The 15,457-nt window shown below is 40.5% G+C and overlaps 1 protein-coding gene across 2 annotated transcripts in view; it reads right to left on the bottom strand.

Annotated features, from left to right (window-relative positions):
* The window catches only part of trappc10 (trafficking protein particle complex subunit 10), a 29,133-nt gene that overhangs the window by 10,312 nt on the left and 3,364 nt on the right, over window positions 1-15,457 (bottom strand). Inside the window, exons 2-11 of one of the 2 annotated variants that reach the window (XM_087853118.1) lie at window positions 12,467-12,548; window positions 10,282-10,417; window positions 5,106-5,305; window positions 3,439-3,634; window positions 3,214-3,325; window positions 2,838-3,085; window positions 2,581-2,727; window positions 866-980; window positions 489-565; window positions 201-292 (exon numbers count right to left, since the gene is read on the bottom strand). In XM_087853118.1, coding sequence (XP_087709244.1) covers window positions 201-292; window positions 489-565; window positions 866-980; window positions 2,581-2,727; window positions 2,838-3,085; window positions 3,214-3,325; window positions 3,439-3,634; window positions 5,106-5,305; window positions 10,282-10,417; window positions 12,467-12,548 — 1,405 coding nt within the window. Of the gene's footprint in view, window positions 1-200; window positions 293-488; window positions 566-865; window positions 981-2,580; window positions 2,728-2,837; window positions 3,086-3,213; window positions 3,326-3,438; window positions 3,635-5,105; window positions 5,306-10,281; window positions 10,418-12,466; window positions 12,691-15,457 lie in introns of those variants that run through there. The other variant, XM_087853117.1, reaches the window with a different exon arrangement.

The raw sequence follows: 15,457 nt of genomic DNA, 5'->3' as shown, positions 1-15,457 counted from the left end.
TTGACTATTAAGTTAGACCTCATATAGTTATGCTCAATATAATTCATGTCACTTAATTCCTCTCAATTATCTTCAGTCCTGTGTGGGTATTTATAGGCTCTAACTGGGAAACAGTTCTACAGTAGAAGCCTAATCAACCTGAAAAACTCAAATAGACCTGCCTATACCGTAATTAAACCAACAGCTTAACTCTTCCTTACATGTAGAACTCAGCCAGACTTTTTCCCACCAGTCTGGCAGACCGAAGCCGGCCGATGGCCTGGTACATTTCCATAGCAGCATGAGAAAGTTCCTGATGCAAGAAGGAGCCAACAAGGTGGTAGAAGAGAAAGATCATCAAATGTGCTGCTGAAGCTTTCAGGACATTACATCATTAAAAAAAAAATGATTAAAAAAAATTGGATTACAGTTGAAAGAATGTGTCTTAACTTCCTTCTTAGTAAACCAATGAAATAAAATATCAAACTGTGGCAATATGTGTGGCTTACAAGATAGTGCCTTTCAAAAGCTTCGACAGACGACAAAGCTTCTTTCAGCTTTTTGTACGGGCTCTGCAAACTGTTGACTGTGGAGGAAGACAAAGGAGATTTTAAAAACACATGCGGTTATTTATTCCCTTTCAAATAAGAGAGGCAGTGAAGAGCAAAGTGTAACCCTGAGGGTTCAGGCACACCATGGTGACTTAAGAGAGCTGCCATAGATCAAAGAGGCACTCTGCCTGTGTGTGTGCACTGCAGAGACTACAACTAATAGCCATGTTTTTGGGAACAGCCTGTACTTTTAATCTAAAAAAAGTGACAAACTGAAAAAATAAATAAATTAGGTGGTCATTACTGCCCAGCAAAGGTAGAATATCAAAGCTTACCAGTCTCAGGCCTCTCGTCCCCGAGCCCAGCCAGCAGATCTACAGTCCTGTTCAGGTCCTCAGAATTGGGTCCATTTTTTGACACTAAGCCACAGAGTTCCCCCAGAGACTTCAGCTGCAGAACGCAGAGACAACACTCATTGAAAAAAGGCCATTTTATGTTCATAACACCTACTTCTTGGTGTTTAAATTATTACATAAAAGGTTAAGGACATTTCTTCATTCGACAGAAATGGACTGCAAAGCTTTGGCAAAGATGTTTTGGAAAAATACAGACAAGTAACCTTTTTAGTGCTCTTGTATGTAGAAACTTATTAAAATATTGGCAGGGGGCGATGGCCTCCTACTAGGGCTGCCACGATTACGTCGACTAGTCACGATTACGTTGACGACTAATTTAATATTTGACGCGTCGTTTGAAGCTTTGTTAGATCCCAAAAGACGCAGGAATAAATAGTAAGATTTAAGAGTGTAATAACGGACTGAAACAGAAGATGGCAGCACTGCATGTACAAGGATGCAAGCTGCCGTTAAACCCCGAAGAAGAAGCTGTGTCCCAGAATTTATAGCGCAGCCCAGCTCAGTTTCCAACAATGGCGGCAGCTAGTTAGTTTTAATATTACTCTTATTATTCTTTCTGGTCACAAAATAAACGTTTAACATATTTTCAGGCGAGAATGTAGCTGTGTAAACCTCAAATATCTGCTCCGTTTATCAAGACACCACATATTTTCAAAAGCGCTCCGACGTTTTCGGAGACGTCTGTTACCCACTAGCTCGATAGCTAGCCGGGGGCTAGGCTAACTAGAGCCGTGAGAACACCGGACTCCCGGGAAATCGTTTTCAAACCCACCACCGTCTTTCGCTACTCAGGTTAAACATGATATATAAGTCACTTAGATAACTTCAAAATGTTATTGTTTGGCTTTTTGTAGTGTTTTATTTGTTCCTGAGTAAATCGGTTTGGCTGAGATTAAAGTTATAGTTTTTACACAGCTGAATAAACATCAAGCAGACAGCTGATTATCAGAAGTGTGAGATGCTCGAGAATATACTCCGGTGTCCTGTTATATTTTAGATAGCAAGGAGTTTATTAAACTTCACCGAAACAATCTGCAAATTTCATTAAAATTTAATAAACTATCATCTTGTCTTTATTTTTAGTTAGCACATACCTTAAACACTTAAAGCTGTAAGCTAATGATAGTTAAGAGCAGATGCTGCTGGTGCAATAAGCTGTACTTTTACATCCAATGGATGATGATCTGGTTAGTCGACTAATCGCAAAAATAATCGGTGACTAGTCGACTATCAAAATAATAGTTTGTGGCAGCCCTACCTCCTACCCCTCAGCAGCAGATACACCAATGGTATCCATTTGAAGCATTTGTGAGCTACTGCATTTAAAAACCTGCTGCCCCATAGGCTGGCGACCCCTTCAGCCTTTTTTAGGGCTGACGGGTAAAAACTGGGAAAGACACGTGTCTTTAGGTTGGTGCTGAACAGTGGAAAATTGCATGTGCATGATACAATATTAATACTTCTCACAAGTTTGATAACATACAAGTGTTAGTATCAGTGTCAATGTTTATGGAGCTTTTCAACTTAAGAGCCTAAACAGATCTGTTGGAAGCTTAAATGTGCTGCTAATGGGTTTATTAAGTTATTAAAGCCCAAAAGCAAGACTTTTGTTTTTTTTATTTTGTGTGTGGTACCTTGTCTGTAGCATACGCCCAGAGACCAACAGTATGGGAGCAGTTTGCAGCTAACTGGGCTGGATCACAGCAGCCCTCGATCCTGTGCAGAACCTCCAAGCAGCTGAGAAACACCCAACAGTCCAGAGCTCCCTCAAGAACCTGCACCTGAGTAACACAAGAAAGCATTTTAAGATAAGTAATGAAGCACATTTTGTAGAAAGAGAGGATGAAAGTCCACTCATACCATTAGAAATGGTACGATCTGCGTTTATTACCTCCAGCAGGCGGAGCTCCTGTACACAGTTGTGGAGCAGCTCCAGCGCTCTCTGCGTGACCTCCCAGGGTCTCTGGAGGAAGATTAGTAAAGTGCACTGGCGAGAGAACAGGTAGCTTCTCAGGTCTAAGAGACTGGCCTCTCCACGCTGGATACTGTCCCTCTTCTCCATGTCAATGGGTCGCCGAAGCAACAAGCCGCTCCAGTTACGCACCGGGGCGCAGAAGGAGCCGAGCCAGTTAGCAGTATCTGTGAAAGAAGCGGATTAGCATGACCAAAAACAAAACTAGCGCGTACCTGCAAAAATGGAAACAAAACTGCAAACAGTGTTTCTTTTAATTACAGAAACAAAGCATAATAATGAGGTGATTACGTACCTCCCGCTCCAAAGTTAAGGACATACTGGGTAAAAAGAGCATCCAGCTCATCATACTGGACCAAGGCGTCCTCAAACTGCTGCAGCATTTCAAAAACAAAGGCCAGCTCCTCCTGCACGACACACACATAAGACAAAACTGGAAATCAACACTTGACACTACTAGGACAGAGTTCAAGGACAGGATGACACACAGGCCGACATTCTGGCGCTTCTTTCCACGTACCTGGACCATGAAGTATTCACAGAAGCTCCAGCCCGGCTGGGTGCGCTTCTCTCGTAGTGTGCGCATTTCATCTTCGAAGCGGCCCAGGTTCTTGGTGAAGGACATGAGGAGGAGAGTTCGCAGCTTTAGCAGCAAGGAATTCCAGGATTCCTGAGATCGAGATGAGTCCTTCAGAGGATCCGACAGAACTACACACCTGGATGAAAACACAAAAGTCTTTCATGAGGAAGATTCAATCCACAAGGCAGCTTAGATTTAGCTGATTACAGAAACTGCTTTGAGACGATGTGAAAGAAAGCAATGAATTACTATTATTTCATTTTTAAATAAAAGTGAAAATGTTTTTAAATTAAGTGAATAAAATAATTAAAACATAAAGGAATCTCTGGGTTTCTAATTGTAAAATTCATCCAGAATTGAATTCAAAATCCTGCTCCTCACATACAAGGTCTTAAATAATCAGGCCCCATCTTATCTTAATGACCTTGTAGTACCATATCACCCTATTAGAGCACTTCGCTCTCACTCTGCAGGCCTACTTGTTGTTCCTAGAGTATTTAAAAGTAGAATGGGAGGCAGAGCCTTCAGTTTTCAGGCCCCTCTTCTGTGGAACCAGCTTCCAGTTTGGATTCAGGAGACAGACACTATCTCTACTTTCAAGATTAGGCTTCAAACTTTCCTTTTTGCTAAAGCATATAGTTAGGGCTGGACCAGGTGACCCTGAATCCTCCCTTAGTTATGCTGCAATAGATGTAGGCTGCCGGGGATTCCCATGATGCATTGAGTTTTTCCTTTCCAGTCACCTTTCTCACTCACTATGTATTAACAGACCTCTCTGCATTGAATCATATCTGTTATTAATCTCTGTCTCTCTTCCACAGCATGTCTTTATCCTGTCTTCCTTCTCTCACCCCAACCAATCACAGCAGATGGCCCCGCCCCTCCCTGAGCCTGGTTCTGCTGGAGGTTTCTTCCTGTTAAAAGGGAGTTTTTCCTTCCCACTGTCGCCAAAGTGCTGCTCATAGGGGGTCATATGATTGTTGGGTTTTTCTCTGTATCTATGAAGCACCTTGAGGCGACTTTTGTTGTGATTTGGCGCTATATAAATAAAATTGAAATTGAATTGAATCCTAACAGTTCAGCTAAAATTGGCATTTGTAAATGTCAAATTTCAACTCAGACTCTTCATGTCATCCGTTTGGAAATCAGTAAACTGCAGCATCCAGAGAACCTCTACGATAGACTTTCAGAGAATGTCTCTAAATTCTAACATCGAGCACATTTACATCTGTTTTGTACAAGTGTAGAAATAACTTATAGTACACTTTCTCTCCCTAGACTGCATCACGCTCTGCATTCATCACTACCCGCCGCTAGAGATTCACAAACTCTGTGTGTTTGTGTGTTTTGGGATAAAAAGAAAGGCTCTCATGACGTTTTTCAGAAACATAACATCAAACAATCGTTACAAAAACCAAATAATCATTTCAGACTTACACATCACATTTCAAATTACTCTGTAGAACAATTACCTTTGACAGTCACTCCAGAAAAAGAAGAAACTTGGGACTAACAAAGCATTGTAAAGGGAGTCAGTGTGTTACGCATCGTCACGTCTTTCTAATTTCATCCAAATGAGTTTGTTTAAACAGGAGGAGCCTGCTGACCTGTCACTCTGCTTGTTGCAGAAGTCACTGCGGATCTTGTCCACAATGGATGAGCGAGGCAGGATGTTTGTCTTGTTCTTCTTCTTGGTATCATTGGTCTCCACCACAATGATGACCCAGTCTGATGAGCCGTGGGTCCTCAGGCTGTTCTGCCAGCGCATCATGTCCTCCTTCACGGAGCTCTTATACATTTCTGTATCCTACAATAAAGCACATCATTTTGCTTAGTCAGGCATTTTATGACGACTTAGTCCTGGCTGCCAAAATATCAAAGAAAACTGGTGCTGGTTTAAAAACAATTAGTCATCAACCCAGACATTGATGTGATTTAGTTCAAGTTATTTCATTTTTATAATGCAATTAATTACCTTTTTGCATAGTGGTATATATGGACATACGCCTGTTCAACTGCTCATTAATGGAAATAACTACTCAGCCAATCACATGGCAGCAACTCAATAAGGCTACGTCCACACGTACCCGGGTATTTTTGAAAACGCAGATTTTTCTATGCGTTTGCACCTTTCGTCCACACGTAAACGGCGTTTTTGGTCACTGAAAATGGAGATTTTTAAAAACTCCGTTTTTGCATTTACATGTGGACGAGAAAAACGGAGAAAACGCAGCGTCAAAGGTGTGCGCCTTTTTTGACGTCACAGTGTGCGCCACGTTATTGTTTCGGTGAAATGAATTACTACAATACTGTTACTGTTACTTGTCTCTGCAGTATTTAAATGCTTACATATACACACACAGTTACTGTCCCTCCACACATACGACTCGGTTCTGCTTCTATGCCCCAGCTTTGTTTACTTTTTCCCACCGAGGCTTCTAGACTTCTGATTGGCCAACATTTCTGCACGGTTAGGAATATAGCGCCACCTGCTGCTTTGGTATGTTCCTAGCAGCGTTTTCCTTCATTTCTGCCTTTACGTGTGGACGGGATTATTTTTTAAAACGAAAACGGAAAATCTCAGTTTTCAAAAATGTGGAAACGTGTGGACGTAGCCTTAGACACGGTCAAGACAACCTGCTGAAGCATCACAATAGGGAAGAAAGGTGACTTCAGTGATGTTGAATGAGGCATGGTAGTGAACCTAGTGAAAGTGGGCTCTCTCGTTGATGCTAGAGGGCAGAATAGCCACAGAGTAACTCAAATAACCACTTATTAAAATCATGGTATGGAAAGCAGTTTGCTTAGAGAGACTAGAAAATAGAAGACTGGAAAAATTGTTGTCTCGATTGTTGCTAAGATTCAGATACTAGTCGGTGGCAACAACACAAAAACACAGATCCGTCCTGCTTTGTATCAACAGTTTAGGCTGGTAATGGTATAACGGTGTGGGGGGTGTCTTCTGAAACACTTTGGGCCCCTAATCATTGTTTAAGCACCACAGGCTGCCTGAGTATTGTTGCCAACCATCTCTATCCCTGTGTAAGCACACTGTACAGTCTTCTGATGCTTCCAACCAGGTCACAAAACTTAAACTGGCCTCCACAGTCACCAGATCTCAATCCAATAGAGCACCTTTGGGATGTGGATGGGACGGGAGATTCACATCACAACAGCAACTGTGTGACGCTATCATGCCAATAATCCAGAGTATTAGCAAGGTGTACCTGGGAAATATACAACATCCACACAACTGCAAATAGCTCATTTCTTTGCACATGTTTTGGCTTGAGTATCATCACAGTGCACTATATACCTGTTTATTCCATCCTAGATGTTGGCCAATTGTTTGCCAACACCACACCACAGCAGTACAAACATATTAATTTTATTACAGCTGTACTTTACATAATCAGAATCAATAAAATTTTAACTGATCAGATTGTAACTAAAGAGCAAATGAAGAAAAACATGCTTCCTCTTTAAGAGCATTTTGTACCCAGTGAGAATATTTCAACATCAAAGCACATCAGGAAACTGAAACTACAGAAAGAAAGCTGGCCAGCGAGTTTATATTGACAATAACTAAACCTCCGTATCTGTGGGGTACTGATGTGGATGTTGTGACTGGGATTTGCCGAGTGGCTTGCTCTAAATGAATCCTGCTCGAGGGTGGTGTTTGTTTTAAATTGGCTGGAAACGAGAAGAGGTGGGCTATAATACGATTAGTCAGTTATTATATAACAGTCACCCGCCAGAAAGAAAAACTGAAGTCCTGCTATTACACAATGTTTGGGAAGTTAACTTTTAGTCAGTCAGGATGTATTTGCCCTAAAGTGACACAAGTTGACAGAAAATAACTCCATCTAGCCTTTATGATGTTTTATTCATTTATAAATAAAAAAAAATGTAGCTATGGGATTCCCATATATTCCCTTTTCAATTATAGTGGCAGATTACTTCTGCCTGACAGTCCTGTGACTGAAGAGGCTGACCTCACTAGACAAGAATGGCACGGCCTCCAACAGTCGGCTAATTGCTTGGCAGTTTTGTCATCCCACAAGCTGAGTGTGAACAATTTTATTTAAGCCGCAAAGCAAAGCCTGCATTTTACATTACTCGTTTACAAAATGTCTAATGTGCAGGAGGACACGCAGTACTTAACCAGCATCCTCATTACCTCCATATTCAGCTTTGTTTCACTTGTTAGAAAAACAAACAAACAAACAAACAAGCAAACAAAATAAGCTTTTGAAAGTGTACTGCTTCTGTGTTTGGTTTCTGTACTAATAGTGACAAAGTGACTCGAGGAAACTGCAAAAGAAGCACCTTAGGGTTTAAAATGCTTTTGTTTCTTTACTTAAACAAATTAAGCAATTCCATTTACGTGGCGCGTGTGTGTGTGTGTGTGTGTGTGTGTGTGTGTGCTTGGACAGCAGCAAGTTGAATATCACATCCCTGTTTTATATTTCGTTCAATTTCTTATTTATGTACTTTATCTTTTAGCTATATCTGTTCTTAGTAACTTTGTTCTTATATTCCCTTTTATTGTTGTGTAATTAGTGCCCTTAACCTGATGACATATGTGGTACTTTGTTAATAGTCTTTTATTTATTGTCTTAATTTTCCTGTTTTTATTGTAAAGCACTTTGGTGTCTTTTAAACGTGCTATACAAATAAAGTTGTATTGTATTGTATCACATACATTATTCAACTTTTCATTAAGAGCTGAGCACCTTTGCAAGCATGGCGCTTTGAGGAAAACCACTACAAATCAAAAACCTCGCTCTTGAATAAAGATGGGACTAAACTCACACTTTGCAAAGCTGTTTGTCAAGGAGACATTGGTTTGTTTGCTTTTACAAACAAGAAAGCATTCAGGTTTTACAAAGGCAGTCTTTAACGCAGGTATACTACACCCACAGTCCTTAGGAAATGTCATGAGTCATGAGCTGATGACTGCACTTCCTTAAACTAACCAACTGCTCAGTCAGCACCAGCAGCAGCTTCCTGCTCCTCTTGTTTTTCTCCCATCTGCTTTTGCTTCGCCGTTTATGTCAAGTTCAGTTTAGCCTGGCTGCGGATGAGCGAAAACCATCCGTGTAATAACAGATAATTGCTGAGAAAGGCTCTGCAAACGAGATACACTTGATGATGGGTTGTTCAAAGCTTCGTGTTTATATGGAAAACAACATACATGTGCCTGTCAGCCTTGATGGACGTCACGTTTCCATATCTTTCACCTCTTTTAAAAAGACCCACCTTTGAAAGTGTACCAACGGCATTGGTTTCTTCACAAACTGCTGGTAACGTGATCACATAGCCACTTCTATTTTAACTCGCAGTTAAGACCCAGAGCTGCAATATTCACCTGAACGACAGGTGTGCAACGCCGCCACATCAGCACTGACGTACGAAGACAATAAGTGAAAACCAGAAGCAAAGACATAAGACCAAGTGTCATGTCGGTATAACTTCTGTACTGATGCACAATTGTATGCTCACGTCTTCAACACAACTCAAGTGCAGTAGCACAGTACGCTACGTTATAAAAATAGTGATGTGCGTGACCAGCAGAAGCAACACGAAAGCGGCAGCTTAAGCCAGCGGATGCAACATCCGTTTCGTTGCACAGCATCATGCGAAAGGGGATGAATAGTAGGGCTGCACGATTAATCGTTAGAAAATCGCGATCTCGATTCATACTTATGTGCGATCTCATTTCCAAATGACAACGATTAAAAAAAAAAAAGAAAAAAAGACAACGACGATTGTACCGCATTTTGATCCGGGACGTAATCTGCACGAAAACAAGCGCTCACTCTTCCTGCTCAACAAATGACAAGGGCGGAGCCTTATACCATGTGATACAGAAGCTGGCTGCTAAAATTAGCAGGAAAAAACAACGGAGAGCACGTCAGGGATTACGAGAAAGTGACAGGAGAAAATCCGTCCCGGTCAACCACCCAAACATCAATAACGGGAACCTTATACAGCGCTTCCCTATACACGTTTAACTCCCGCAGGCACAAAGAAATTACGGAGGCCATCACTTATCACCTGACCAAAGATATGGCTCCATCAACACTGTGCAAAACGAGGGATTTAGAAAAATGATCAACACCCTAGACAAACGCTACGCAGTGCCGTCCCGCAACTATTTTAAAAATGTTGCACTACCTGCTCTATACACGCAGTGTCGAGCAACGGTGGAGACGGAATTTCAAGCAGTGCAACATTTTGCAGCAACGACAAAACGTGAGACATTTGTTGTTTTTATGTTTATTTATTGTTTTTATGTTCAGTCTCAACTGTTACGAAGTTGATGTGCAGTTAATAAGTGCAAGAAATATTTATACTGGAAAAGAAAATCGTGAGAGAATCGTGATCTCAATTCTAAGCAAAGAAATCCTCTCATTCTCATTTTATGCAAAATCGTGCAGCCCTAATGAACAGTGAGCATAAAAGTGCCATCACCCAAAAGTATAAACACAACACTCATCCAGGCAGTCACATCCATCTTTAAACAAACTCTGCTTTATTACGACTCGACTACTCTCACTTCCTGTACAAAATGTGCCAACACCTTTCCAAATTTCGCTTGAACAGCAGCAACCCACAACATAAGTCTTTATCTCTCTGTCAGCTACTTGATAAAGGCGAGTTTACAGAGCTTTGAATCAACCTAAGGACCCCCAAAGACAGGCTAGAGAATACATGCTCAACCTGATCTGACAAGCAGAGTGTAATGAGATTGTGTATCTGTGTGTGCTTTGTACTCACACAGCAGTCAGTCCAGTAGATGTGGAGGAAGGGGAAGGTGAGAAGAGCCTTGTTGCCCTCCTTTGGGAGCAACTCCTCTTTAAACTGGACAAAATTAGCTTCAAGGAGGATCATTTTTGGTGCACGGCCATAAGTCCTGCACAGAAATGAAAGCAGAGCATCAGTATACAAACACAAGTTTACAATGACTACAGTTTATAGCACAAAATGTCATCTTTCTATCCAATGGATTTGCCATAAACTCAACCTAATAAACTCTAAAATATCCATGAAGACAGAGCATCATATCTTTAACTGTATCACCAGTAGAATCTGTCTTACTGATGCACAGTCTTTTCAAATATATCAGGAGGAAACAGAAGCAATATCTTAGAAATGGTATTACTACACGCAAGTTTCAGTTTTGTCCTCAGAATTGTCGATGTGTCTGTATGTTTTCTGTTGGATGAAGATAAATGCTGCTTTGTTAACTTCCTGTTATAACAAAATGGGAAAATTAGATCAAGGATGTAAAAAGCCGCCCGTCTTCACTCAATGTGGTTACCGTCACCACAAACAGATGGATGAACTGATTCTGGCCGAAGTCATGACGATAACAAAACCCTGAAGTGTTATATCCACGCAGTGCAGATAACGGCTCAGAAAAGACCATCAGAAGCTCTGCTTGCTGTGCCAGCTCAGAATATTTTTAATACACAACAATATTCACACGTTGCTTTCAAATGAAACATCATGTCTCAGAGAGAATTACATTATCACAGTTTGGTATTCCAGTCATTAAGGCAACTCTGGCGATTAATAATAAACCATCCAATATTACTAAGTACACCTCTGAGATCAGGTTAACGTCTAACCCATGGGTCGGCAACCTGCGGCTCTTTAGTCCTTTTAGTGCGGCTCCGTGTGGTTTGGGAAAATAAATTATTTTTTTAAGTAATTAGCTGAAGTGTATTTTATTTATGTTAGCTCTTTTTTTTAACTTGTAGTTCTAAATTGGAAGATTATTGTGATATTGAAATATAAAAATGAAATTATATTCTATTTTTTTTTTTTTAAATCGTTCAAAATAAGCGTCACACTTGCGGAAGCCGGTGTACCCGCCGAAACGCCGTGCATTTATCGAGACTTTCAACCCCAGGTAAGCCAATTATGGATCTTCGGATCCACATTATGTCAGCAACTGTTCTCCACCGTGAACTATGTTAAAAACAAACACCGCTAACGCCTCACAGACGACAGCTTACAGTCCTGCGTGAAGATGAAAGTGACTTCGTACAGCCCCGATTAGCAGACGCTGTGCGCAGAGGTTCAGGAGCAGAAGTCCCGTTGTAAACATACCACGGCAGACCCGACGATGTTTGCATGATGCTCAGGTGCGTCCGCCTCCCCTGCAGCGGCGCTGCAGACCACGCCCCGCCGCACACATTAACCAGGTAAAATACATATTTAGGCTGAATTTTGCAAATATCTATTTTTCATTTTTTTTTAGCAGCATAGTGCTTTTTTTCCAATTATTTTTTTTTAAAAGTCAAGTCAAGGCTCCAAAAGCCCAAAGGCGATATAAGGGTGGCGGCTCACAACAGTTTTTGTTTGCTGGATCATTTTAGTTCAGCTGGGTGTCTTTCCTTTTGTTATGTTTCTTTAAGAGTTCAAAATGTGTTCATTACATAAATAAAATGTAATTTTCTCTGTAGCACTTCATGGATTTAAGCAACACACCTTAGTTGTTTACACAAAGCATAAAGGTAAAAAAATATATATATATACAGTGTTATCTTCATTTTAGATGTCAAAAAGTATTTGCGGCTCCCAGTGTTTTCTTTTGCGTGGAAATCACGTCCAAATGGCTCTTTGGGTGTTAAAGGTTGCTGACCCCTGCTCTAACCTTATCGTGTTTTTCTGTTGCTACACTTCATGCTCAGCCAAATCAACCCGTTTGTGTCTCTACTGCAGTTTAGCTGCACCTGTAAATGTCATTTATGGTTTATGATGAATGGACCTCCTACTTCCTCTTTAAATTCTTTACACCTTTGCTTCCTCTAGAACGTCTCTCATTGTGCTCTGCTCCTGAGGTTTTTCTGTGTGATCAATAAATGTAATACAAATGTATTGTGTTGACTGTAATGTGCTGCTGGTGAAAAACTAACCTGTGAAATTTGAAAGGAAAGAAGAAAAACAAACTCACCTCCTCCACTCCATTGGCTCTCTGGGAAGCTGTTGAGCCAATGAGGTATAAAGAGAAGTAAACAACGCCTGATCTCCAGCACCTGAGACAAAAACAGGAAGACAAGGTGGGTTAAAAATGAGGTCATCACAAAAAAAATGCAATAGTTCAAGGAGTGGTAATGGAATATTGTTGTTAAAAAAAATTCTCATGTCTTCTTGACAATAACAGTTTCCCTGACCAGCATAAAAGGAAGTCACACCTGAGTTAAAACAGAGCGAGCAGAGGCCTTATCCAGGTAACTTCAGGGTTAACCTTTCATTTTCTATTCTACGAAGATGATTCACTTCTTATAAGGGTAAATGGCCAAGGTAACCTATGATGTGACCTAACCTGCTCTGGAGCAGATTAGAGATCAACAAGTATGAAATCAACCAACCTTCTCTGCAGAAAATAGCGTCACTTCCTGGATGCTCCCTGGGTGGGAACAGTACGAGGGCGTAATATCTTTATGTTTCCCTGATTAGAATCAATAATCAATAATATAGACGTTTAGATGCTTTATTCTTTGATTCTTGTTTTCTGTTGGCAGCAAACAATTTTACAATAATCAGTGTACAACAAGCATTAATATCTGATCCTAAAACAGGACACCTACACTGTGCTTGCCGCTCGTATCAAATGTGCTTGTATAAAGTCTGAATTCTGTCTCTGTGTTTAACCTTTACTCTCAAACCCTTAAACAGCACCGAGTCTGCATCTGAGAATAAAAACTAAATGCAGTTACTAGAACACCTGCTCAATAAATCAACTTAATTTCGCTTTGATCTCCGACAAACTGAAGTGATTTCCACGTCTCCTTTATCAGCCTGTAATCTTTAATGTTTAAACTGGTCCAGTTTAAAGTTTCAGCGCTCTAATATGCAGCCACCAACAGCAGCGCTGAGAGCGCTTAAGGATAAACTTATTAACTGGAACTAAAATCTGTATTTCATCTTTTCTGCCTTTTTTACAACAGTCTTGCATTTTACTGTTATATTTCTGTTCTGAACAACTTGATAACATTTCTGTTGTACCTGTCATAGGGATCATTCTGGGTGGAAGAAAAGTCACATGATTCATCAAACACCTTGTCAGATGCTGCCAACACTAGGGGTGCAACGATACTCGTATAGATATTGAACCGTTCGATACAGTGTTTTCGGTTCGGTACGCATATGTATGAACAATACAAAATTTTAAATTTATTTTATCAACTTTCCTTCTGACGATGCTGTCTGTGTTGAGCGCTCAGTGGATCTGCGCTCGACAGTGTAGCCTAGGCGGAGTAGTCGAACACAGATTCACTGAGCGCAGGGCAAGCTAGCAAGACAGAAGCTAAGCTCGTTGCAACATGGCAAATTGAACCTCCCCCACCCTCATTCAGATCTGGCCTTTGGAACTATTTTGGTTTTCATGTGACGTATGACCCTGAAGGTAAGCGCGTCATGGACAAAAGTAAATCAGTATGTCGGATGTGCCACGCAATGCTCAATTACATTGGTGGGAACTAGTGCGTTAGCGCAGTTAGCTCGTTAACGTGTTGACACCGTCCAGCCCCACAAACGGGGCGATCCGCGGTAGCTCGTTAACGGAGATTTGCCGTTAATGTGGCGTTAATGTCATTTCAGATTAACGCTGACAGCACTAGCGGGAACACAACGAATATGACTGCACATTTACTCCGACATCATCCTCGTGCAAAGACAAGTGGAAGCAGACAAAAACAACAAGCACGCATGCTACAAACTTTACCCGAGTCATTTAGACAGCCGTTAGCACATGATTCTCCTTATGGGGACCTGATATGTTTAATATGCTGCTGAGAATATAGCCCAGAAGAAGCGTATAGTATAGCTTTTATTTTGGAAAGAGCCATTTCTCTGTAATAAACTCTCTTTTCCAAAGATGAGTGATTTCTCCATCAGATAGATTTATTATTTTATTACTTTGTTGTTTCAGCAACATTAAATTTAAAAACTGTACTTTTGAGTTAAAATGTATGTTTATAATTTTAATAAATGACAAATTAAAAATGCATGAACATTTTTTGTATCGAAAAAATATCAAACTGTGACAAGTATCGAACCGAACCGTGAATTTTGTGTATAGTTGCACCCCTAGCCAACACCATTTTGATGTGAACACACAGCACTGGGTTAACTTAGCCAATTGATAACCAACTTCATATGACCATTTATCCTGCTTGCCAGTGTCAGACAAATGAAGCCAGATAAGGAGAAGACACTCAGGGTATTTTAACTGACTTTATAGCATAGAGAACAGCAGTAACACCAATAATAAAAATAATGACTGACCGAAAAAAAATAAGCATTGGGAACAAAATGCAAAGTGAATTCTTTTTTGTATGAAAATATCAGAAATGGAGCAAACAATCACTGCACAAAGTGACAAATGGTTTTTAACTTTAAACACCTTCAGAATCTGCAATAAAACCTCACCAGATGCCAAGACAGTCGAGCTGTGATGACACTTTAATTTAGGGAAAATGTTGTCAAAGTTTTCGTCGGGCTAGTCTGGCAGCATCAACCTCCTGCACTGCACTCTTCTTCTATATCTGCTGTTTAACAGCCCTCTGGGTCTAAATGATGTCAAGGTTTCCAGAATAAAGCCTTCTCTGCTTCCACAACATCATTCTTGGGATTTCTACTTCTTTTTTTATGTTTAAAACTGTCCAGGAGGCAACTGTACACAGCTCCAGACTAGACTATTAAACTACACAATATTAGCAGCGCAAATAGATTTTTTTAAACCCCTACTTCTCTCTTTTCTGCACAGCAAGCGCCTGTTTGCAATAGAAATACCCTTGTATTGTAACTGATTGCTATGTCCTAGCACAAGTGCTACTGTTGTGACAGAGATTTCTAGCCATCTACAGCTTATCATTAAACAAAAAGTAAAAGAAAAAAAGAATTCATTACAAAGCACATTCACTTTTATTCTAAAGACAGA

The sequence above is a fragment of the Neolamprologus brichardi genome, chromosome 16 (genome assembly GCF_056152115.1).
Source record: "Neolamprologus brichardi isolate AB-2024 chromosome 16, ASM5615211v1, whole genome shotgun sequence".
NCBI classification, from domain to species: domain Eukaryota; kingdom Metazoa; phylum Chordata; class Actinopteri; order Cichliformes; family Cichlidae; genus Neolamprologus; species Neolamprologus brichardi.
Note: the sequence above shows the minus strand (reverse complement) of the source record. Positions and strands in the feature narration are given on the sequence as shown.